Here is a 25221-nt window from a genome sequence, read left to right as displayed (position 1 = left end):
TTTTGGCCTATATTATATACATTGGGGCATATGCACTCACTTTAGCTTCATATTGATGCAATAAAAGACTTATTATCCCTTACGACTTGCCTGAAATTGATAATGGAAACTTTGAGGCCAACAGCTTCCAAACAGGGAACATTTGCCATATATGGAATGTAAACAATTCATCTGTACATCTGCAGTGTTGTCTGTGTTTGCTGAACAGGTTTCAATCACAAGTTGTGCGTAGGATATTCAGTAAAGAGCGCTTCAAGGGTCATAATTCAATGGGGTTCCCTTGAAATAATGTTTGGCCGGTAGAGGGCATGAGAGTCGATTTACTGCAACGTTGCATTAAGTCAGTCAAACTTTTTAATTTAATGTTGTAATCTAAATATGTCTATTTCTAGTGAAGTGTGGTGTGATATAGTGCCTTTAAGATAAAATAGGTGAGGTGAGGTGAAATTGGGTTTAACGTCGTGCTTGAGAATATTTCGCTCATATGACGACTAAGATAAAATAGAAATCAACTACACTTACCCTGATCCTGTGATGTTTCCACACAGCATATACCCTCCATCACCGTCAGCCAGCCAGTTGCCTTCAATGTCATAGAACAGCCTGTTATACTTGATATGATCATGTTTTTCACGAATAAATAAATTGAAAGTGATTCAGAGGAATTTGATTAGTTAAGGGAAACATAGACTGGCAGAGCAAAAATTAAAACCAAAACATTAGCCCTGAGTGAGTGAGTGAGTGAGTGTGGTTTTACGCCGCTTTTAGCAATATTCCAGCAATATCACGGCAGGGGACACCAGAAATGGGCTTCACACATTGTACCCATGTGGGGAATCGAACCCGGGTCTTTGGCGTGATGAGCCAACGCTTTAACCACAAGGCTACCCCACCGCCCCATTAGCCCTGAGCAGCTATCCTGTTAAATACCGGTTGATGAGTGTTGCTTGTTTGGGTTGTTGTCCACATTTTGTTGTGTGGTTCAGATTACTATTCATTTTGTGAAGTTACTGATTTATAGATTAATAAATATAAAATGGTTGTGCACACTTTGCATAAGTTATTCACTCGATATGCACATCAGTATTTACGTTTTACCTCCATAAATGAAAACAAAAGTCAGTAAATGATATGATTAAGCCTTAAAGCTGGAAAAAATGCCACTTTTGAGAGTATGTTGGTTATATCACATGTCACCTTTCGACAAAATCCCAAAGCGATGCAAGACATAGACTTTTATATTTTTGACAAAACAAACGATCATAATCCCATTGAATTTGGTTCTTGAACCTAAGATTAACAGATACTGGCACATCTGCAGGCACAAAGTTTTGTAAACTTGCCCACTTGTCTTTGAAACAGAAGTGTATTTAACAAATATTTTCCTATATTCTGCTCTGGTCATCCAGTATATTATCAAATTATGTAGATTACATAACACTGACAGACCAGTCAGAATGCAGAACTCTAAAGTATCCTATTAGAATGTGAGAATGAGTGTGTTGATGAGCATTTTAGAACGAGTTTAAGAGTTACTTACTTGAGTTCCGTATATGTTCAGTGTAGTGGGTAACATATATAGAATCGGACTGTGTGAGGTTAAAGTTCAGGACACACTTTTGTCTGAGTCCTCCCATGTACACTTGCAGAGCAAACAGAGCGAACACCATCAAACAAAACACTGTCAACATTATCACTTCAATCAGCATCTTGAAAGCTCGAAGCAGGGCACCAACTATAGTCTTCAGACCTGAAAGAATGGCACCACAGAATTAACATTTGATTACACTTTCATACAACCAGAGTTTAGATTCTGTTACATCCCAAAAGATTTATATAATCAACACAATGCAGACAAAGTTAAGTCAAACGTTTATTCCATGATGTACATTTTAAACCAAACACTTACATCTGTTTATTACTGTTATCAAGTGAATTTCATTTTCAATTTATCATGATAAACATCCTAGACTCATTCGATGCCATAGCTTTGTTTTTAACGGATGGAATGACATGATGTGAAGGAAATTTAGTGTGTAGATAGTAATATGAGTGATGGATGTGGTGACTTTCAAAATGAAGCTATACTGGCAAACATGTCCAAGATATTTATCAAAAATACAAGGATATTATGAAAGATGACTATTGCTAGCACTATCATCAATTGTATCTCAGACCAAGGTGGAAGTATGAACTCTAATGGGAAGCATCAAGAGGCCTACCTGGTATAATGGACACTGTTTTTAATGCTCGGAATACCCTGAATGTCCGCAGACTTGTGAGATTGCCAACTGAAAAGCCTGGAGCTGCAGCTTGGATGATAGTTGTGACATACCTGGGAACAAATATCATCGGTGATTGCACTACCATCACAAAATTTGTTAGTCTTATCTCAACTGAAAAGGCTGACTTTAAAGATAGGATTAGGGGTAGAAAAGTTGGTGATTTTTACAGTGAAGTAAGCGTCTATTCTCTGACAGTATCCTGGTGGATGTTCATTGTAGTGTTCACGAATGATGTTTCAAAGTAACAGGACATTGGGTCCTGTAAGCTTCAGATGTCTGTCTGACCCATTGAAAATTTACAGGACCCAAAGAATAAAATTAAACACACATCTCAGATTTAACATTTCTTATAATTGGCATTGAAATTATTAACAAACATAAGATTTATAAACAGCAAACAAGTGTCACATGTCACATATAACAACTCCAGTCAAAGTCATTGTGAAATATACAGTCAGACACTGGGGCTGGTGGGTTGTAGACTTCTATCAGACCTTTGGCGAATCTGCCGGATTTGTCGGAGGGTCAGACGCTATTCGTGAACACTGGTTCATTGCCATACACCATGTGTAAAGTATTGTTTGAAATGGAAATTATGTAAACAGCTCAACATTTACACCTGATGTTCTCAAACAATACTGTGGAAACTATTTCAGCAATACTGAAATAAAATGGAAGATGTGACTATGAGAACAAGGAACAATTTCAAATGAAAGTGTACACCATCCTCTAACAGGCTGAATGACCAGTTACTATCTTGAAATCACACCCACAATTTTCCTGAACTGTCAAAATGTCATTACATAGCATTGTAACACAATGTGAAATCATTTCATTGTCATGATACACTTACAACAGTTCATATTCAGCTCAGCCAGTGAGTGAAAAACAGGGTTAATGTGAACAGACAGCCATAAATGAAAAGCATGAGCATGGTACTATGGTGGCAAGAACAATCAGAATGAATCTGGTATTGTAACCCATGAATGTACAGTGGATTCTTGTATGGGTAAGGGATGCAACTATGTCCAGTAATTACAATATTCCAGTTTCCAAATAACAATGTATGGTATGGATTTGCAGCTTCTTTATTATTTACCACACTTCTTGCCCAGAAACGCTGTGTTGTAAATACATGTAATAAAGAAGTTGTAAATCATACCATACATTGTTATGTTACCTTCCAACTTCTAAATGGCCATCAAGCATCTGGTCTAGTTTCTAGTTTTGAAGATTTTAGTGTCTAATCGTAGATAAAAATGGTAAATCAAATGTCCATTTATTGCCTGCTTCAACATTTATTATCCAAAATGGCTTCTAATGTAGCCATAGTAGATATTGCGTGGGTAAGAGTCTCTGAGGAGATATTGGTTTTTTTTATCAACTACTGGTTAACAGGAATAAGCATTAGCTTGAAATTTAAATGTTTGTATCCGAGTGATTATATTTTAGATTACCTTTTACTGACAAATATATTGACGTACATCTAATTCAATCAGTGCCACTGCATAACCGTCCAATATGGATCTCCTTGATTGGTGATAAGGTGACTGAGTACTGGATGTACCATAACTGTAGCATCACAGCATAGTAACATTACACTTTCCACCATCATGTCATAACAGAAAGCCAACACATCTTTAGTATGGGAATATTTCTCAGTAGCGTATACTCTTGACAACTTTGCCATTTTACCCCCAAAAAGTCATTTAACTTGGCATAATCAGTTTGCAAATTCATATCATACAATATTAACATTGTAAATTCTCATACATATTTTATCAATATAGAATATATCTCAACTGCAAGAGATTCAGCAGAATTAACAGGTCTCAAATGTCAATGCATTCTCAAATGAATGCTTGTTGTATGCTATGTTTAACATAAATATATTTTCTTATTTGTTTCTCTTGATAGGAAATATCAAGACTTATTGACTAAAGTAGAAAAATTCATCGGCAAACTTCAGAGCTTTCACACCATCATCAGCTTATGTTGATATATTTGATGTTAAGATACTTGGGTGAGATTCTCTACATCAACACTGAGTCAAGGGTGAAATGGTAGAGATTGCCTGGACTGTCAGAAATCTAAATTACTACCATCAGACCTTCATCAGCGTTGAATCACACACATCCTCATAACCTGAACACTTGACATTAAACCTAAAGATTTTTCTCTATACAATACCACACAACTCAAAAGAAAAAGCCAGTAATCAGGTCAAGTTGTCCTCCTATTGTGCATCATTAAAGAGATACTAATGCCTCACTTCAATACAACAATGTCAAGGATTCAATTCAGTGGCAATTTAGAAAAGTTGCCTGCAACAATCAATTAAGTACATAATCATTATCCTTGATCCTATTGATTTTCTGTTGTATGTGTTTCTTATGCTTGATGCACAAAATAATGATCATTCCAAAATTGTAAAAACTGCCAGAGGTGTGAACAGAACAATTATCCAGGTATTAGTCAATGACAGACACAAACAAACTATTAATCACATATATTGGGTTCCTGCCAGTTTGACGTGAATTGTCTGGTGTATGGTGGATAAAACACAGTACTCAAAACAACAACTAATGATCAATTATACCAACAAGATATTTTTCATTCTTATCTATCCATAACAGTTTGATAAGCTATGTTCACACATGAAAACTAAACAAAATATGAACATTACAGACTTAAACAGCGTTGTTTGACACCATAAGCAGAAAATAAATCTCTTTATGGAACCTCTTGTTCCCAGTATATTAAAATGCATGCTAGGACATTGTGCAGAAACAAGGAATTCTATGGCAAGATAACCATCGTGATTTAACAGAAGATAGACAAATGTTTTCCCCCACACAAAATGGGAGTATGAGTGGAGAAATGAAATAACTCAAATACACATTTTCAGCATATTTCTCACTGGTCTTGACAACCTGCCCAAATAGCGGAAATGCAGAGCTTGTGTTCAACATCTGAATAAAACATACTTACGCTATGACTATGACAATAAAATCCAGCCAGTTCCACGGATCCCTTAAATAGGTGTATTTGTTGATAAAAAATCCTCTTGCTATTAACTTGATAAACATCTCTAATGTGTATATTCCTAAGAACACATATCTGCAACAAAAGAAAACCACATGATCAATATACAAATCTGATAAGGTAAATATAATTAAAGATATATCATTAAAACCGATACAAATGTCTCAAAAACCATTCCAGTGCGAGGGCTAATGGTTGTTTGTTCACAATCTAAATCTTGTAACTGTGAAGACCACATGATAGAAACCTAACAAAAGGTACACAATGAACTCAAATATCTAACTTTACCTAAACAAGTACCCTGAAATCCTGTTAGTCCAAAATATTTGTGGGAAATTTTAAATAAATGCAGAGCAAAAGAAAATACATACCCCAGTTTGATGGTGGCAAAAAATGCACAATCAATGAAATGGTTATTCAAGGGTAATGTATTTGACATGAGCGTAATAATTCTGGTTTGGACCTTAAGTTTGCAGTGTTTTGGATATTGTTTCCAGCCTATTAATGTTTTGATAACAATAGAATTTGTTTGTCAAATCTTCATGACACGTTCATCCTGGATGTTTATCAGGACTAATTTAACACTGTACTGTTTAAATAACCAGTTACACTATATCTGATCTTTACTAAGAAAGTGTAATCCCAAATATAACATGTTATATCTGATCATGTTTAGAAAAAGTCGAGAACCTCTAGAACAATGAACTGTCTTTCTATACAGTGTTGCCCTCATTTACGTAATGACTGACTTTTTCTTGATATTTGGAACTGGTGTGAGTTGGGACTGGTGGAACCTTTGCTTGAGAATATATACTTGTATGTCTCTTGTTTCAACACAAAAAGTACCTATCAGCAATACAATTTCTGTTTCACCTACAATACATAAAGAATTCCTGCTACATGCGTCAGACCATACAGTCCATCTCACAGTGGAGGGAACATCTCTTTTACAGTGGTCCCCTTGGGGAATTATTTTGCAGAAATACCAGCTTCAGACTCCAAAAAAAGGTATTTAGAGGCCATATTTCAGATTGAAACAAGTGAACAAATGTCTTGATCCTGTGCCATCAACCTGATAATGAAAGGCAACTGCAGTTACATTTGCTCCTGCCAAGATCAAAATAGCCCTTACGTCTATAATAAGCACAATGCACCAAAATACACGCACTGGTGATGGTAACTTTGGGGGGGAATACTGATTTTATCTTTCATTTGCTCCCAAACATTTCCAGACATACATAAGATGTCACTCGTCCCCTGTTAAAAAAACATACTTAGTATTTCATTAAAACATACAGTTTGTACCTGTGAAAGAAACTATGCTAATTAAATGGTTGTCATTCATTGTGGTTTTACTATGGCATAGTTGCTCTATCCTCTGGTCTCTTTAACTGTAAGCAGTTAGTCAGAATATGATTAGATACCACTGCAATTATGATTTACTCATTATCCCTGAACCAAATGTCAACTAACAATAAAATTCCTGCTGCTGAAGTGTAACATATTAGAGTTGATACATTCTTTTACACCCAATTACCTTATTACAATACTGCAAAACATAAAGAGATAATTATCCCTCAAACCTACACACAACAAGAAAATGCAAGTTCTTTCAATAAACACTGAACAAAATTACACATCCCAATATTAATGAAATAATGTTGTTTTATTCAATCAATATTCCCCATAGCTGCCTGTAAAGAATTGTGCTTATTAGTGTTGGGAATTGGTTAAAATCTCATAATTGATGATTGGTTCAATACAATCGATCAATCATCAAAAATAATTGGTTAGTGTCATTTATGAAATTTTCCTGGCCAGTTTTGTTAATGCATAAAAAATAAAGAAAATACATGTAGTTCTTTGATTTTTTTGCAAATTGCACAAAATGCATTTGCAAATTTCACATCCTCAAAGGATGACTAGTATGTTAGGAACATAAATTTCTTGGAGTCTTTAAGATGAATTCAGTCATGACTTTGAACGAGGTTATAGTGCTTATACAATGTAACAGTCCAAACCAATCTTGTGAAAAATATTGTTAATGCAAACAAGTTTTGCAGAACTGTTTGTGTTCGATTATGAGAAAACATGATCGATTGCTTGGTCGTTTTGTCACTGCGACCAATCTCTGATTAGTTCAATTAATCAGACCACCACTACACTTTACAAACTAGAGACTTAGCGCATGAGCAACAATCCATTTCATCAAGGTATAAAGACTGGCAAGATGACACTTGATATCTACTTGACCTGCATTTAAGACTGTTCTGAAGATAGCTAGGAACATTGTCAATTATAAAGTGTAATATATTTCATTCTGTCATGTATACCATTTGCGACCATACCATTATTTGAATGGCATGAAACTAAAAATAGACATCCACTCAAACTGCATTGTTCTTTCATGATTGAAAAAAAGTTCCAAATCAGAAATATGTGACACATCCATGTTGCCTCAAATCCTACCAGATCCACTTGGAGCAAAGAACAAAATGATTTTGAGCTCAAGTCTTTAATGGCTTCTGATTGGATTAAACACAAGGAGGACTCACTTGGACGAGGCCCTAATTTTGAATGTACATCTATATATATATATATGTATATTCAGAAGAGTTTAACTGATTGTTGATTTTAAGTATAAGACCATGAGAAATTCTGTGTTAAATTAGTGACAACTGGGAAGGAGCTGGAGACACTTCTTCCAGAAACAAAGCATTGGTGGCCACTATGTCTTAATATAGATATAAAGTTAAGAAGAAGGAAAAAAAGATAATTTCCAACGCAATAGGGTTTGCATTTTTTGTCATGAGACCTGAAACAACACCACGTTTGATAAGGGCCAAAGGATAGCCATATGGGTAAAGCATTGGTTTATCTTGCTGATTACCTCAGTTCTTTACCTGTGTTCAGCTCTGAATAAGGATTCCCCAGAACTATGTGTGGAACTCTTTACAGCTTAACTAGAGTGTGTTATGGATTGAGTAACCCGTGAAGATCAAGGTAAGAATTGGTCTTCAGTAACCCATGCTAGTCATAAGGGGCAACTAACGGATTCAGGTGGTCAGACTCGCTGACTTGGTTGACACATGTCATTGCATCCCAGTGTAGATCAATGCTCCTACCATTGATCACTGGATTGTCCTGATTAGTTACAGACCAATGCCATATAGCTGGAATATTGCTGAGTGCGGCGTAAAACTAAACTCACTCACTCACTATGGATTGAGTATTGCTAAAATAAGTGTTAAACTCACTCATACCCCAGAGGGAGAGGAGATTTGTACTTACTCAGAGGTTTCTGTGAAAGTCATGGTTGGTAAAGCAAGAAAGACACAGTTTGTGATGATGGTAAGGATGACTAAGTAGTCAAAGAACTGATTGGTGGAGATTAACACAGCCATCTTTCGTATAGGACTCCATGGGGAGAAAATGTAGAAAGATCGAGTTGCTGAAAACCGGTATATAGTCTTCTTTGTGACTCGTCTGGAAATGACCACAAATGTCTGAAATAGGAACAAAATGGAATTAAAATTGGATAACAATTTTATATGCTTAATAGGATTAAGCAATTTTTCATACAAGTATACTACAGATGATCAGTTGTATAAAGGAGCATTATATAAGGGTTGAATAGAGGTAGAGTGGCCTTGTGGTAGACTCAAACATAATCAAGGTTAAATTTGCATACAATATTTGAAACTCTTGTTGCTCTGAATACTTATAAAAATTGCATCTTCTTTTTATTGGTTGGTTTATTGACATTTTGTTCTCAAAATATTGGGTCAGTAGTTGAAAGGAAAGACAAAATTAAATTTGACCCTTCAATTTTTGTTTATTTCACAATAAAACAGTGTTGGCAAGGTATGGAAGAAAACAACATTGGAAAATCTCTATTTTTATTTGTGATTTTTTTTTTGCATTTATATTGGAACAGTGTCACACGATGTGTGGAGTGTTGGTGGAGCTGTGAACAGTATTTTTCATTCATATAAAAGAGCATCATTCATGCATGCACCGTGAAATCTACGTCTGACGCCTGACGTCAACAACCCTTTTCAGTTTGAGGCATATCGGCTCATTCCACGCCACACGTTAATTTGTAGATTACAGAATGGGACGAGTGTGCCAAATGGCATCGGATCCATTCGGCAATTGTCCGTAGAATAAAATCACGAGTCACCAAGTCTACCCGTAACCTTCGTAATTGTCTGTGACCTATTCGACTCTTTCCGTTCATTTCCGTGACGTCACAGGAATGACTCGATAAATTTGCACATTGTGCAACAGTGTGGACGTAGCTCAGTCGGTTAGCTGTCAAGCTAACAATCCGAAGGTAGCGGGTTTCGCGTCCAACGGGTTCTCACAAACTGGTTGCTTGTCTTAATGACACGTGACCTACTGCAGAGATCGTCCTCACGAGAAGTTGTGGTGCTGTATTCTAAAGGTGCTCCCTGTTTTGAGTGCATTTACAGGTTGTTGAGTATACAGTTGTATATTACTTGTCTGGGTCAGGAAGAGAAACAATTCATGTAAAAAGCTTTGAATTGGAATTTTTATCCAGATATCATAATAGTCAGCAGATCTGAAAAGTGATTACTGAAAAACACCAACCCCTATAATAACTCTTCATTCATGGTTTCTTAACCTTCTAACATATATAATTGAAACCTAGTCTCAAGAATAATTACTACCAAATGATGGCACACAGCCTGTGGAGCCATCCCTCATGGTGTGATTTCCCCAACAATATCAGGTCCCACCATGATGCTGCCGTCATCAGTCAAAGGTAATACTTCAGCTGATGGAGTCATTGCTTCCCTGACTGAAAACTATTGTCATCACAATATGTTAGTGGATGTTCATATCAAACTCACAGGACCAAACCTCAAATCTCTCGCTCAGCTTAATATCTTTAGCAGTGATCTTAAAAAGAAACAGGTCACTATAATTAGCTATTTAGCTGTTTTCTATTTTCCAGATTCTAAAAACACAAAATCTCCCGACTATAATGATGCCTGTATGATCAGATAAACTCAAAAGAAGTTAATTTGAAAAGAATTTTCTAGAGCTCCTTCTGCAGGTAAATTTTCTTCTTCTTCTCTTAAGTTTCTTGATGATACTAAAATAAAACCGTATTTCCACTGTGCATTCATTCTCCATGAATCACTAACAGAGCTTGCTTAATCAGCACCAATAATTCTTCAGAAGACAGTATCAATTGTTTAATAGATGAGAAGGTCAGTGCATAACATTACCTCAGTAATGAAATAACAGGGGTTAAAAAAACCAAGCAGCATTAGGCTGCTGCTGAGTTTCCTCATCAGCTTGATTTGTTTTATGATATACATGACATGATGGGACTTAAAGAGGTAAATAAATCTGAATGATTATCAACAATTTACTCTTCTAGTAGCAACATACATCAATATTTTGGTCCTCCTCATCAAAATAAGAACATCATACTCCTAATTAATAACTAGTGGCTTAAATGTATGATTCATCATAACTCTTCCAGTACAGAACATTATCATTATGCTGTCAGAGCCTTGGCATCTCTTGAATGTATTGAAATATCTAACAGTATGTAATGACTTGTTCTGACAATGTAACCATTATTGTTTATGACACTAGAACCTTGTGTCAGGAGCACCTCAATGCTAATACATCATACCAAATTAAGCACTTCAAAACCATATCACATGCTGCCATAACATATATATTCAAAATAACCCCAAATAATACAAAATATCCAAGAGAACATGAAGAATAAGATATCTCTGGGCTTGTTACAGAAGCAATGGCTGACGTGGAATCATTACCGCTGCTGAGTTGGAATCATCATGTGAAGCCTTGTTAATTTCAATAACAGCATCGGGTACATCAGCAGGATAGTTGACATGGAACTCGGGTAGGCACCAACCCCTCCAGTTTTGCACTGACAGACAACCAAGGGGCATCCCCCCTCCCAGTAATAACACAAACAATTAATCCTTATGTGAAGTGTTTTCACTGCTGTCTCCTCTAACAGTCTTTCATGAATAAGTCAGGTGCCACCCGGTGGGTGTGAAATTTAATATCCGCTATATCCTGCTGTTTCTAAGACTCACAGTGGAATCACCTCTTGATCATGCATGTAGCATTTACTGGGTTTCTCTAACGCAACTGTTTTGCATTTTGGTGGATTTTGTTTGTTGTGGATCATAATCCCATCAGGGATGTGATTACAGGTAGGTCACCGACACCTGAAGAAAACATTTACATGGAATTGTCAAGTTGCACACATCCATCCATCCCAGTTTCCCACACTTCCCAATCTTCAAATCACTGCTTCACAGGAGAGCTGTGTGTTCATCATGTATTTATGTGAGTAATTAACTTTTGTTTTTCGTGCCACCCTTTGCCTCTGCAAGTGTGGTTTACCAGTCTCCTAGCTTCATCCATTTTGTATGTGAGAGAGCATGGATGCTATTTTCTCCTGCAAGGTAAGCCTGGCTTGGGGGGGCTGCAAGTGTTGGAGTGGGGCAGCTGCCACCCCCCACGGACTCTCAAGTTACACAACACACTGATGAGCCTGCCTGAGATGCTGGTGCTGTAATTACTGTACTTTATACATTTTCCTCCAAATATCACACATCATGTACATCTGAATATCGCCTTCAAGTATATAAAAAAAATGGCTGAGGAATGTTATGCCTTATTACACAAACTCAGCAGTTCCAACTGTTGTGAATGTTTCTACCGCCAGTTCAATAAAAAAGATATGTTGGAAAGCTCAAAGAGTACTTTCGGTGTGAAATATGTGAGCTATATTATCATATGTTCAAAGAGTTTTCATAGACAATTTAACAAACTTACATTGTAAGTACTCTGTTAAGCATTAGAACAATTTATCATTTTGGTGGAAGACTTAACAGCAATAAGATTTTCATAACAAGCTGAATATACATAGACTTGCCAGGGACCCTGCATGTTTCTTGAAAGGCGAGAGCAAGTCTATGTATGTTCACCACTGTTGCATATATTTATCAGCTACATGTATATACAATAGCCAGGGCATTATGAGATGTACTTGTATCAGCTTTAGTCAGAACATGATAGGCATATTGTATCCAAACTGTTAAAAACATGGTAAATAATCAAAGTACATATTTACACACAAAAAACATCATATGGGATTCCATTGTTATATATACTGAGAGAAACAAATAAAGGATCACAGGAAAATTGAAGTGTTCCTTTATTATTTTCCACTTTTCAATACCACAGCCCTATTCAAAGCTGGTGATGAAAATTGGAACATATTAAAGGAATGCTTGAATTTTCCTGTGATCCTTTATTTGTTTCTCTCAGTTTATAAAGCAGCAAACACTGAACTTACCCCAGTATTCATGCATATCAAACGCCAGGCTGGTAAAACACTGAGATCACAGTGGACAATACACATTATCAACAGTGTATTGACATTGTATCAATCTAAATGACAATAAAGTGATTTTTGTTGCATTGAAGACTTGATATGCGATATTGTGCATGTGTGTACCAAGTGTCATATCGTAATAAGCTTTTTAGATGATTTAATCCATAATTTTTACTGTACATCACCTTTAATACCATGTGATCCTTATCTCTTTAATTCGTTTAGTATGGCTTGATGACTATCTTTAAGGCGGAACTGTCATTAGTAACAGAAAATGTATAATGCTCATTTAAGTGGTTGAAGGCACAGCCTTGGTGCAGTTCTTGAATATTTATCAGTACTATGATAGAGAGTCTGGGGATACTATTTACAGTAGTCCATTAACTACAGGCATTACAGGAAATGAGTTAAATCCAACAAACTTTAACTGTGAACACTCAAACAGTACCATATAACACAGATTCTAACTATTCACACTGAAAATATATCAGTTCTGTTCAGTAATACAGATAATCAAGATTACACTATCCGTTTCCTGTAATAACACTTTGCTTCAGATTTTTCTGGTTGCTATGGAAATATCTCGTAATTCCTGACCACACTTGGAGAATGAATGTCAAAGATGTTCTGGAGTTAAATTACAAATGTCACAGACCCGAAGTTTCATTATCAGGAGGAAAAACTAATGATTTCAAATTCTGCATTTAGAGTCTGAAATAACCATAAGCCTTCTTTAATCCTTCAAACGAAAATGCCAGTGTTGTTAGTTCTAAGTAATCAGAATCAAATATCAGGTGTCTTCATATAAAACAAGAGTGTTTTATAACAATAAGGTATGTGTAATTGTTATTGTTTAAACTGTAGGTTTATTTAGGTCCATAATTTCTTTGAATGGTATTCTCTGCCTTGGATTTCTTAAACACTTAAAGATAAATGAAACTTTATGATGCTATTTGTGTTTTCCCAATATAACATTTGTAAATCTTTGAAAGAAATTCTTTTGACTTGGATTCGCCATTGTAAAATGAATGAGAGTGTTAGCTTTAAACTGATTGGTTGAAAATGTTCTTAAATGCCACTGGAACCTGAGTATCTTTCAGACTTGTATTGTGTATGAGGGCTCAATGTAAGGAAATGAAACACACTGTTACTTCGTGCCTGTTGCACAAGACAAAAACATTTTACACCTTTCGCTCCAAGCCAGTTCCTCACCATCCATTTTTCCAGCTGAAGCCTATGTTCTTTGACCAGCAAGAAATTAACATGCCCTAGGTACAAGTCAGTATTAATGTGAGGTTGCTCTTTGCAATATTAGGTTGCACCAGTGCAGCTTGATTACATTCCATACTAACATTTGTATAGCGCCGATATCCAGCTCAGCTCAGCTGCTCAAAGTCGCTTAGTTTTTCCCCCGTTCACTGGATGTCAATCTCAACGGCACATCGTATTGTCAATCTCAGCTCCCTGGGGAGCATATAACTCTTGCAGCCACTAGGTGCACCGAGTTATTGTGGCATTCCCATCTTTACGAGGTACCCATTCACAGCAGAGTGGACTGGGACACATAGTCACAGTACTTTGTCCAAGTTTTACTGCACATTGCTGTACCCGCAACTAGGTGTTTGCACGTATTCATGTGGCCACCATCTGGTCATATACCAACGGATTCGTGGGTTCTTTTAAGTGCACAGGGTTGTGTACTGTACACTAGAGTTGTGACAACACTGAAAGAGTCTGCACACAAAGTTGACTCCAGGGTTTTTACACCCGGTCACAGGTGGGCTCGATCCCGTCACCTCAAGCTCGCTGGATCACTAGCCTGGCGCCTTAGCCAGCTCACCCACCGCTACCCTTTCTCGGAAATTAGACACTTGATGCCTCATTAAATATGTTGTAAGTTTAAGCAATAAGTCAAAACAACCAGTTGTTCAACTAACCAAGTGGAATCAGTTATCATGGATTGAGCGTATGTCATCCATAGTATGATGATGTTCTATCATTCCAGAATGACTTCATGTCTGTCTCACAAATGTGTGAGTTGACAAAGAGAGACAGCGCTATGGAAAACTACAGATAACACTGTTGACAAACACTGTGTCCCCAAAAGGAGTTAATATGTATTTGATGAATTTGAAACCTCTAGCTAAAATTATAATAATAATTAGTGAATTCATAAAGCGTTAAAATACTCCAGGCACAAAGTGTCGGCTCTAAGCGCTATGATGAGTATATACACGGTATTTAAAACGAGTAGGAACGCAGAAACCTAGCAGTGATAGTATTTTCGGAAAAGGAATGTCTTTAAATGAGATTTGAAGTTGTTTAGGGTTGGTGACAGTCTGATATCATGGGGGATAGAGTTCCAGAGAAAAGGAGCAGCATAGCTGAAAGAGCAGTAGCCAAATGACTTCAGATGGCGTTTTGGTCAATGCTAATGCTGTCAGTACAATAACAAGTACAAATCTCCTAATTTAACAATAAAAATTACAATAAGTATTCTAAAATTCATTTTCATCAAAACATAAATTAAATGATTCAATAACTAAAAAATTATGTTCTGTGGTCAAATTCTCTCACGAAAAGTGTTAAATTATGATGAAAAGCTAACAATTACATCTCTGTGGCCTTTCGGACCACCGGTATAACCTAATTATTCCTACAAGATAAGCTACACAGCCCCAGGACATTTGATTTCTGCCATTACTCCTACAGATGACGTAAACTGAATTCCTCTGTAATTCATGATATCTGACCTACTTTCTACTTTGCATACAAATTATTGCTCTAATGCAGTTAATCACTGAAAGGTGCTTGCGAATCTCCCACAGGCAAGCTGATGATGGGATTCAGAATTGTATTCCTCTTCAAGCACTGAACTCAGCCATGATGCTGTGCTCAACATGTCTCCTGGCTTTCTCGGAAATTAGACACTTTTTATCAAAAGACTCCAAACAAAATATAAACTGAAGATATGTGTACATGTTTTTTTCTGAGACTAGAATTAGATCATCTGGTCTACGCAACCTGAACATTAGATAATTTAAAGAGGTTTTATGTGAGCCTTAGCACTATATAACATCTAGAGGAGTTTGTGACATTCTGCTTCAGCAGGTGAAGGACAATATGGCAATCCCTTCGGTCAGTTGGATCAATTTCTTAATCTACCGTGATATGACCGTCTATAAGCCGAATTTTGAGGACCAAAAAAAAGCAGTCTGTAGAAGGGGTCGTCTTATCCATGGGTTACGCTTAGCCGTCAAACTTTTTCCAGGGGTAAGAAAACAACGTCAGATTACTTCGTGTGAACAAACAACAGAAGACGACTTTGTCAGTAGAGACATCAAATTTGCAATAAAACATCACTAGACAAGATTATTTACCTTTTAAGTTACTAGTATAAGTTGTTTTGCTGGTACATCTGAAAAAAAATATTATTGTGCGTGTAGAAGTATATTGTTGAAGAACAGCTGAATGACAGAAAACAGTGTATAAAATAGTTTTGAAATGTGACCTGTCCAAGGATTGGCTGTCCAAAAAAGTGACCAGTCCTGAACAAACACCACCAGTCCCAAAAACATTTCCCCCGACCTTACTTATTTAACAGACAGTCCTTTACAAAAATGGACCGTCAAGGATGGTGAGACGGGCTATACTTTATACACTGCAGAAAATGAATTAAATCTCAAATTTCAGTACCTACATAAGGTTCCATAGCCCTTTTTATTCAAAATGTTACATTCCTTTTATAAAGTAATTTGGTATAAAAACATAAGAATTTTCAAAATTATTAACACTGTGTCCCCAAAAGGAGTTAATATGTATTTGATGAATTTGAAACCTCTAGCTAAAATTATAATAATAATTAGTGAATTCATAAAGCGTTAAAATACTCCAGGCACAAAGTGTCGGCTCTAAGCGCTATGATGAGTATATACACGGTATTTAAAACGAGTAGGAACGCAGAAACCTAGCAGTGATAGTATTTTCGGAAAAGGAATGTCTTTAAATGAGATTTGAAGTTGTTTAGGGTTGGTGACAGTCTGATATCATGGGGGATAGAGTTCCAGAGAAAAGGAGCAGCATAGCTGAAAGAGCAGTAGCCAAATGACTTCAGATGGCGTTTTGGTCAATGCTAATGCTGTCAGTACAATAACAAGTACAAATCTCCTAATTTAACAATAAAAATTACAATAAGTATTCTAAAATTCATTTTCATCAAAACATAAATTAAATGATTCAATAACTAAAAAATTATGTTCTGTGGTCAAATTCTCTCACGAAAAGTGTTAAATTATGATGAAAAGCTAACAATTACATCTCTGTGGCCTTTCGGACCACCGGTATAACCTAATTATTCCTACAAGATAAGCTACACAGCCCCAGGACATTTGATTTCTGCCATTACTCCTACAGATGACGTAAACTGAATTCCTCTGTAATTCATGATATCTGACCTACTTTCTACTTTGCATACAAATTATTGCTCTAATGCAGTTAATCACTGAAAGGTGCTTGCGAATCTCCCACAGGCAAGCTGATGATGGGATTCAGAATTGTATTCCTCTTCAAGCACTGAACTCAGCCATGATGCTGTGCTCAACATGTCTCCTGGCTTTCTCGGAAATTAGACACTTTTTATCAAAAGACTCCAAACAAAATATAAACTGAAGATATGTGTACATGTTTTTTTCTGAGACTAGAATTAGATCATCTGGTCTACGCAACCTGAACATTAGATAATTTAAAGAGGTTTTATGTGAGCCTTAGCACTATATAACATCTAGAGGAGTTTGTGACATTCTGCTTCAGCAGGTGAAGGACAATATGGCAATCCTTCGGTCAGTTGGATCAATTTCTTAATCTACCGTATATGACCGTCTATAAGCCGAATTTTGAGGACCAAAAAAAGCAGTCTGTAGAAGGGGGTCGTCTTATCCATGGGTTACGCCTTCGTCAAACTTTTTTCCAGGGGTAAGAAAACAACGTCGTATCACTTCGTGTGAACAAACAACAGAAGACGACTTTGTCAGTAGAGACATCAAATTTGCAATAAAACATCACTAGACAAGATTATTTACCTTTTAAGTTACTAGTATAAGTTGTTTTTGCTGGTACATCTGAAAAAATATTATTGTGCGTGTAGAAGTATATTGTTGAAGAACAGCTGAATGACAGAAAACAGTGTATAAAATAGTTTTGAAATGTGACCTGTCCAAGGATTGGCTGTCCAAAAAAGTGACCAGTCCTGAACAAACACCACCAGTCCCAAAAACATTTCCCCCGACCTTACTTATTTAACAGACAGTCCTTTACAAAAATGGACCGTCAAGGATGGTGAGACGGGCTATACTTTATACACTGCAGAAAATGAATTAAATCTCAAATTTCAGTACCTACATAAGGTTCCATAGCCCTTTTTATTCAAAATGTTACATTCCTTTTATAAAGTAATTTGGTATAAAAACATAAGAATTTTCAAAATTATTAAAATAATTTTGCTGCTAACAATTTTTGTTCCTTGTAAGATGTATATGTATCTTTCCGTAGCCTACTGTTTTAACCCTCTGTGTGCCACAGAGGATATTATATGTACCACTTCTTCCATCCTCACTTTGATGTTCAATAAAATTCAAAACATCACATACACAAATGCACTTGAAATTCTATGAAATTCACTTAAAATAACAAAGTCTTTTTTTCACAAGTCTTTCCAATTTCGACATGTTTCTAAATCACTATTCACCTCATTCTTAGTGTACTTTTTAAAATCTGAATTTAGAATATTACTTAGAAAATTGAATTTAAAAAAAAAAAGCATAGCCTAGAATTGCATCAAATGTTTTGCGAAGTATGCAACCATGAAGGCCAGTGAACGTATTACTTGACATATATTTCAAACTCTGTTTTGAGAAATGAATCCCTAACTTCCTCCTACATTTACGACCAATCAAGAAATACCAAATGTCTAGGTGAAATTGAGCAAAATGAATTAGATGTGAAAACGAACGTTGTGCTCAGAAAACAGTCGTCATAATCTAAGCCAGCCTGACCTGTTCAGAAAATGAAGACCTCACAACGGCATAATATTATTTTGAGCTTCTTGTGAGAAAAATGACTGCGTATTTTTAAGTAATGATATTAACATTATTCTAAAATCGTGTTTTGTTTTAAGCAAAACAAGAAAAAGTTATTTTTTTAATTTGAGTGTATATGTCCTCTTTTAACAACTTTAAACAATGCTTATTGATATGATATCATTTGAGATCATTTCCAAACTATTGAATTTACTGTAATTTGATGCCAAACCATAGTTGCATCAACTGTGACAAAACAACATTAATGTACTAATCAATTAAGAGACAACATGCTCATGTCATGGTAAATGTACACTAACTACTCATCATTATCTGGTAAATGTCACAGCTAGTATTGTGTTTCTGTACTGACATCCAGCATCTGTAACTTGACGACATCACTGAACTACTTTCATCCTACTTCCTGTCAACTATCACACACACATTAGCTGAACATGTTAATTTGATCACTGAGGCCACAGTTTTTCTATCTTTTGGTATGGAGACACGCCTGTATGGCACCAAAAGAAACATTATCCCAAAATATCCCAAGACAGTATAAACATATTTGTTGTCCTTGCTCTTCTCAAAAATAATATACAACTATAATTTAGCGACATTTTAGTAACTATTACCATTTCAGATAATAATTGACAAAACACATTGTACCAACCAATTGCCACTTCAATTCTGTTATGTAAGTTGGAAAGACAACAAAGCATTCTCAGAAATCAATAAATATATGTTTGTACTGTAAAAATAGAAAACAGCCTGCTCTTAAGACAGCATTAGCATTTTCCACCAGACTAATCCTGTCACATAACATGATAGAGCAACAAAAGTTTACTTATAGTTCATCGACCAAAGTTTATTTGTTTGTGAAAAATCTCTTAACCATGAAACAAAAAAAGACCAACTGAAATCACAATTAGTGCTGCATTGTTACAACTGTAGCAATGCATGTTTAGGTCTGAAGTACTCCACCAGTGGAAATATTAAATTGCATGTTGATATGTTATTATTGTTAATATAGTACAGTTGGTGAAAGCCATAGACTGCTAATCTAAGATTTACACTGTGCAACATGGTAGTGCAGCAATCAACATGATTAGTGTTGGCAGGTGTTTCCACATGTTTCCTTTAGGGCTGCGGGAGCTGTAATACATTCAGAGTGTTGTTATATAAGTCCTGAACCACAATGAAATCCTTGTAGGATTCAGACTGATAAACCAGAACTTGTAATGTGGCATTGTTTTCATCAAACACCTGGTATCACCATTATCTGATTGTGATTGCTCATTATACAGTTGGAACTAACAATCAACATTGTTATTAGCAGAAATTTCTAATACAAACAGAAAGGGATTTGTCACTTTCATTTTCAGAAGGATTTAGTCTTAATACAGAGACTAGCATTATCTGATCTCACAGTTAATAAAATTTACTTGATCCTGGCTTAGTGCAGTTGGTGAAAGCCACAGACTGCTAATATAAGATTTACATGGCACTGGTAGTGCAGCATCAACATGATTAGTTTTGTCATGTGTTTCCACATGTTTCCTTTAGGGCTGCAACTCAGCTGTAATACATTCAGAGTGAAAGTCAAAGATTTCTCTGAAGCTCTGAACATGTTGGAATGCCAACAAGATTTTCTGCAACATCCCTTATCAAATATTTTGTTTCCTATGGTTTGTATTCTAAACCCCATGCCCTCCATGAATGGTCCCTATGACCAGATAACAACTAGAGAAACAGTCTTTGTTGTGAGTGACATAATTTGGTGTGTGCAAGCAAAAGAAAAATAAGCATTGTAAAGGTAATTTTAACACCAATATTGATCCAAATTCCATTTCCACTTCCAAAAGGTAGAATGGTCAAATAAAGATATATAGATATAACCCTACAGGCAAAAGAAAGCATGCAACCATACATGATGGTGGCTAAACAAAACAAACAGGAAATAGTTTGATGGCAATGTATTTCATATGGGTGTCAAAGTTAAATTTTATTTATCCTGGTTTTGGTGGCTATTTTCAGCCTTATATCATTGATAACATGTATAATATTTGGGTGAAATCCACTTGTCTTTTGCCTGGTAGTTCATATCAACACTAATTATTCTGTGTCTAAGGAAAAAAAATTAACATACTGAGAACAAAATTGATAACTTCAAGGTGGGAATCATTGACATATTGGATTTATGTAAGACCCTACGTTGTACTTGTGTTTAGACTCCAAACAGGAGGTGCTGAGATGAGCGTGTCGTATTGAACTGCCCTTACCCATAGTTCAGTTTCAATATGAGAGAATAGTAAAAAAATTCCCAATACATATACAACTGATATTATATATGCTCAATTTAACACCATTTGCCATTTGAGGGGAAAATGTGACAAAGTGCATGTTAAATATCAATTCATTGATGTGGAATATTAGCAATCATGTAAATACACAGTTCATGATATTAAAGGATCATTGTAAACCAAAAGTCACTGTGTTCTTTAATCTGATTGGTTGAAAAACCTGATCAAATGGTATTCGATTCCCCGGAAATTCGCTGCGTATTAATACATACAAACATCGCTCACACCATTGTATTGTTACATAATCAGCTGAGATGAAGTCATTCAAATCATATTGTGACGTAAAGTCCGAATGACGTCACAAATGAGCAGTTCTAGATGCTACCATGGGAGACAGCCGAAACGGACGGCTGATGTACCCGTACTCTATGTCAATGAGTGCAGACACAAAAACGTGTGTGGACCTTTTGGTTTACTTTTGTGTTTACAATGTCGATAAACATCATGTGTTGGCCAATTTCGGGGTGTTATTGAGTATTTGAAGCACGGGAATATTCTATTTGAAACCTCCGGCTGACGCCGTCGGTTCCAAATGAATTCCCGTGCTTCAAATACTCAATAACACCCGGAAATTGGCCAACACATGATGTTTATCTCCCTAATTTATATTTCAAGTGAGAATTGAAAAATTATAGACTAGCCTGAATAGTCATAACATATAAGGTTAGAAACTCTGATGAGAGAAATCTTCCAATAATGAATTGATTAAATATCAAGTATTATTTTATCCATTTTTGTATATTTATTTTTGACAAAATGTTCAAGATATCTATGTGCATTAACTGTCAACAGATATGATCACACACACAATAAATGTTTGATAGGACTGCATGTATAGTGTATTTTGTCAAGATAAGAAAAAACACACAGCAACTTTCATTATCTATTTGGTACTCAGGCAAATAAGAATGAAACAACAAATTTCCTGAGACCCTGTTCATATTTTGATTACATAAAAATAGGGTCTATTTATTAAAAATCCATGACTCTTTCTGGCTAGGACATATTAAAACACCTATTCATCTGGTTATACACAGACTGTTAACCAGAATGTAATTGATTGAAGTACTCGCATTCCAGATCACTTGATATTTCACAAGCAGCATGTCATCGACCAACAAGAGAAGACTTTTTCATTCCATATGAATGTTTCTTTACACAAATAACCAAAGCAGTAATGGATGAATACACAGGGCAAGGTCACCCAAACACAGTGCCAAAGTCCTCTTTCAACATGGAAAGTTAAGCAATTCCTGCAGCCCTTCCAAAGCCCTTATGACATTAATGCTTAATCATGCTTATGTGGGCCCATGAGTGTACTTTCATGACATTATATATTTAATTTGGAGAGGTATTGTACTTGGTATGTATAAAGCCAGTGGCACTGAGCCAGGTATTGAAATCCCTCTACAGTTGGATCTACATGGTCAATGGGACACAGTCAAATCAACAGTATTTGGTCGTATCTAGCAACAACAAAAATACGTCCACCGTCAATTCTTGCCTACAATGGAACGCCAACATTACATGTAAATAGAGTCCAGAATGAATGACATGACATTGTGATGATGTTGTGTCGTAAAGTGTGGCTTGTCACACCATCAGTGGACGTTGAAGTCACATAAGTACTATTATATGTAAGGATATCCCACAGTGCTAGGTGCAATTTAAATATATATTGAGTGATTAAAGATTCACCTACTGTAAGCTATACCTACAAGTCTGTCTTCACTTTTCTTGGCACTGCCACAAGCAAATGTAAATTTAGAGTTTAAAATTAATCGTAAAATTCAAAGGTTTAATGACCTTTAATAGAGATTTTGTTATGACAGTGCACAGCTCAAACTGTCTTTATTGGCAGGAAGTTACTATCATAAATCTTTTGCCAAAACGTCATGATGAAGAAATGGATCAAACTCTTAAATTCAAACAGGGTGTTAAACATAGGGCATTATCTATCAGTATCACATGAAACCTGAATGAAAGGCCCATTTTATATCAATTTGCTTATTGCTTATGATAATAGCAACTGGGAGAAGCTCATGTCGCAGCATTGTAGCCCTGTTTGGAGACGTATAGTACTGTCACTTATAAATATGTATGAAGTAATCACACATGACAATGCATCACATATCCCTTGATGAAAGATTTATCAAGGGATTATTAACTTGAAGCTTGTTGGACAACATATGCATTTCTCAACATGGAAAATTAACCAGTGATAAAGTGCTACAAGAAACTGGTATCAAAGATTGGGAATTTGATTCTACTTTTCTTCTTGCATTTTCAAATGCTAACAAAATATACAAAATGTTTGTGCTCAATATATTACAAAGGATATTTTCATTTTTCAAAGTTTTCAAACAAGAAACATTGACATTTGAGAATACATGACTGACTCTTAGCCTGTTGGTGATCCCTCTCATGAGAAGTTTCAATGGCTGATTGATACCCATCAAGCAATGCCCAATGACATGAACTAGAATGGCCTCCCATAAGCCATATCACTACATCAAATTGTCTTGAAGCAACAACAAAAATACAAACATATCCTTCTTGGTCTTTGCAAATGCCAATATCACTTCAATGTCACTACTTGCAAGTGGGTACAAAAAACACTATTGTTTGTAAAAGTATCAAATACATTAATGGATGCTGATGGCTGTTTTATGGCATGTTTATTGGTGGACAACATTCGATCTATACTTGACAGCAGAAAAGAATGGCAAATATGGAACCAATATCCATTTCTTCATTTCCCAGTGCATAAGTAAAGTGATCTTACATCACGAATGTTCCAGAAACCAGTATCACACTAGTCATAAACTGCCAAGTGACCTGTTTAAAGCAATTTGTAATATGCCAAACATAAATCGGATGTTTCATACCACCCTACAAAAAAAGGGTGGTGGGGTAGCCTATTGGTTAAAGCAATGGTGTTCGGAAAAAAAGTCCTCGAAAAAAAGTACCAGTTAAAAAGTACTAAATTTGCCTAGGAAAAAAGTCCTACTTTTATTTTTTTTATAACAAATGTTAAGAAAAAGCTTAGATATCCGGGCTTAACACACAACAATGTAAATTGACAAATATACATGTGCAGGACTGAACATCACCAGGAGAGTGGTTATGAGAGTTGGTCACTTCTGGGTTTTTGTAAGTTAGTCCAAACTTGGCCCTGACAGTTAATACTTGACTTACGGCTGCACTTCCAAACAATCTTTGATTTGCGACTTGCATGTTTAGGCCTAAAAAAAAAAGCTTGTGGTTCCGATTTCCCGACCGACCCTAAATATTCCCGCCGAGCCTAACAATTTTACTCACCACATAATAAATTAAATTTATTTTCTGACACATGACTCATGATCAGTAATTTAAATATATTTTGCAAAAAAAACCAAAACCCTACCTACCTACCCTAGTTCTGAAATGTAGAAAATCGGAACCATAACATTTATTTTTTTTGGCCTTAGTGTACATGTGACCATCTAACACCAGCTTCAAGCCACCCTTGTTAGTCTGAATGATTTCCATGATGAAATGGTTACTAATGTTTTTCAGGAATACATCTATATACCCCCCCCAGAAGTTCTTTGATTCAATCAGCTAAAATCACATTATATTTGACAAACAGAACTCAAACAGTACTCCACAAGCCAGTTTGTTAAGATAATCTTGTTGTGAACACTAATTATTCTTTGATTCATGCAGTTAAAATCACTTTTGACAAACAGAACTCAAGCTAAATCCTGGATCTGCCCAGTTAAACTATCATTGTTCTTGGTTAACTCAGTATTTAATCCATGCACAATAACTTTATGTTTTCTCTACAATAACTTTGATGTCAACATCCATTTAATCCGTTTTCACAATAATAGGACTTATTTTCAAGAGGACTTTTTTACCGAGGACTTTTTTTCCAGAGGACTTTTTTTCCTATAATCAAAGCAATCACCCATCCCACCCTATCACCCAGTATCGATTCCCCACATGGGTACAATGTGTAGAGCATATTTCTGGTGTTCCCTGCTGTGATA

The 25221-nt window shown here is 35.9% G+C and overlaps 1 protein-coding gene and 1 long non-coding RNA gene across 2 annotated transcripts in view; one reads left to right on the top strand and one right to left on the bottom strand.

Annotated features, from left to right (window-relative positions):
* LOC124282390 (sodium channel protein 1 brain-like) overlaps positions 1–25221 on the bottom strand; it is a 71867-nt gene that overhangs the window by 31382 nt on the left and 15264 nt on the right. The window contains exons 3-7 of the mRNA XM_046718364.1: positions 8622–8836; positions 5277–5405; positions 2223–2335; positions 1541–1750; positions 523–583 (exon numbers count right to left, since the gene is read on the bottom strand). Of these exons, the coding sequence (XP_046574320.1) occupies positions 523–583; positions 1541–1750; positions 2223–2335; positions 5277–5405; positions 8622–8836 (728 nt within the window). The remainder of the gene's footprint in view (positions 1–522; positions 584–1540; positions 1751–2222; positions 2336–5276; positions 5406–8621; positions 8837–25221) is intronic.
* LOC124282391 lies at positions 276–18342 on the top strand. The gene is made up of 4 exons (XR_006900143.1): positions 276–380; positions 2025–2034; positions 2182–2187; positions 18330–18342. It is a non-coding gene; the product is annotated as an uncharacterized LOC124282391 (long non-coding RNA).

Source organism: Haliotis rubra, unplaced genomic scaffold, assembly GCF_003918875.1.
Source record: "Haliotis rubra isolate DU_JTF1 unplaced genomic scaffold, ASM391887v1 Scf3, whole genome shotgun sequence".
NCBI classification, from domain to species: domain Eukaryota; kingdom Metazoa; phylum Mollusca; class Gastropoda; order Lepetellida; family Haliotidae; genus Haliotis; species Haliotis rubra.
The sequence above is the reverse complement of the archived record's forward strand: the minus strand, read 5'-3'. Positions and strand labels throughout refer to the sequence as shown.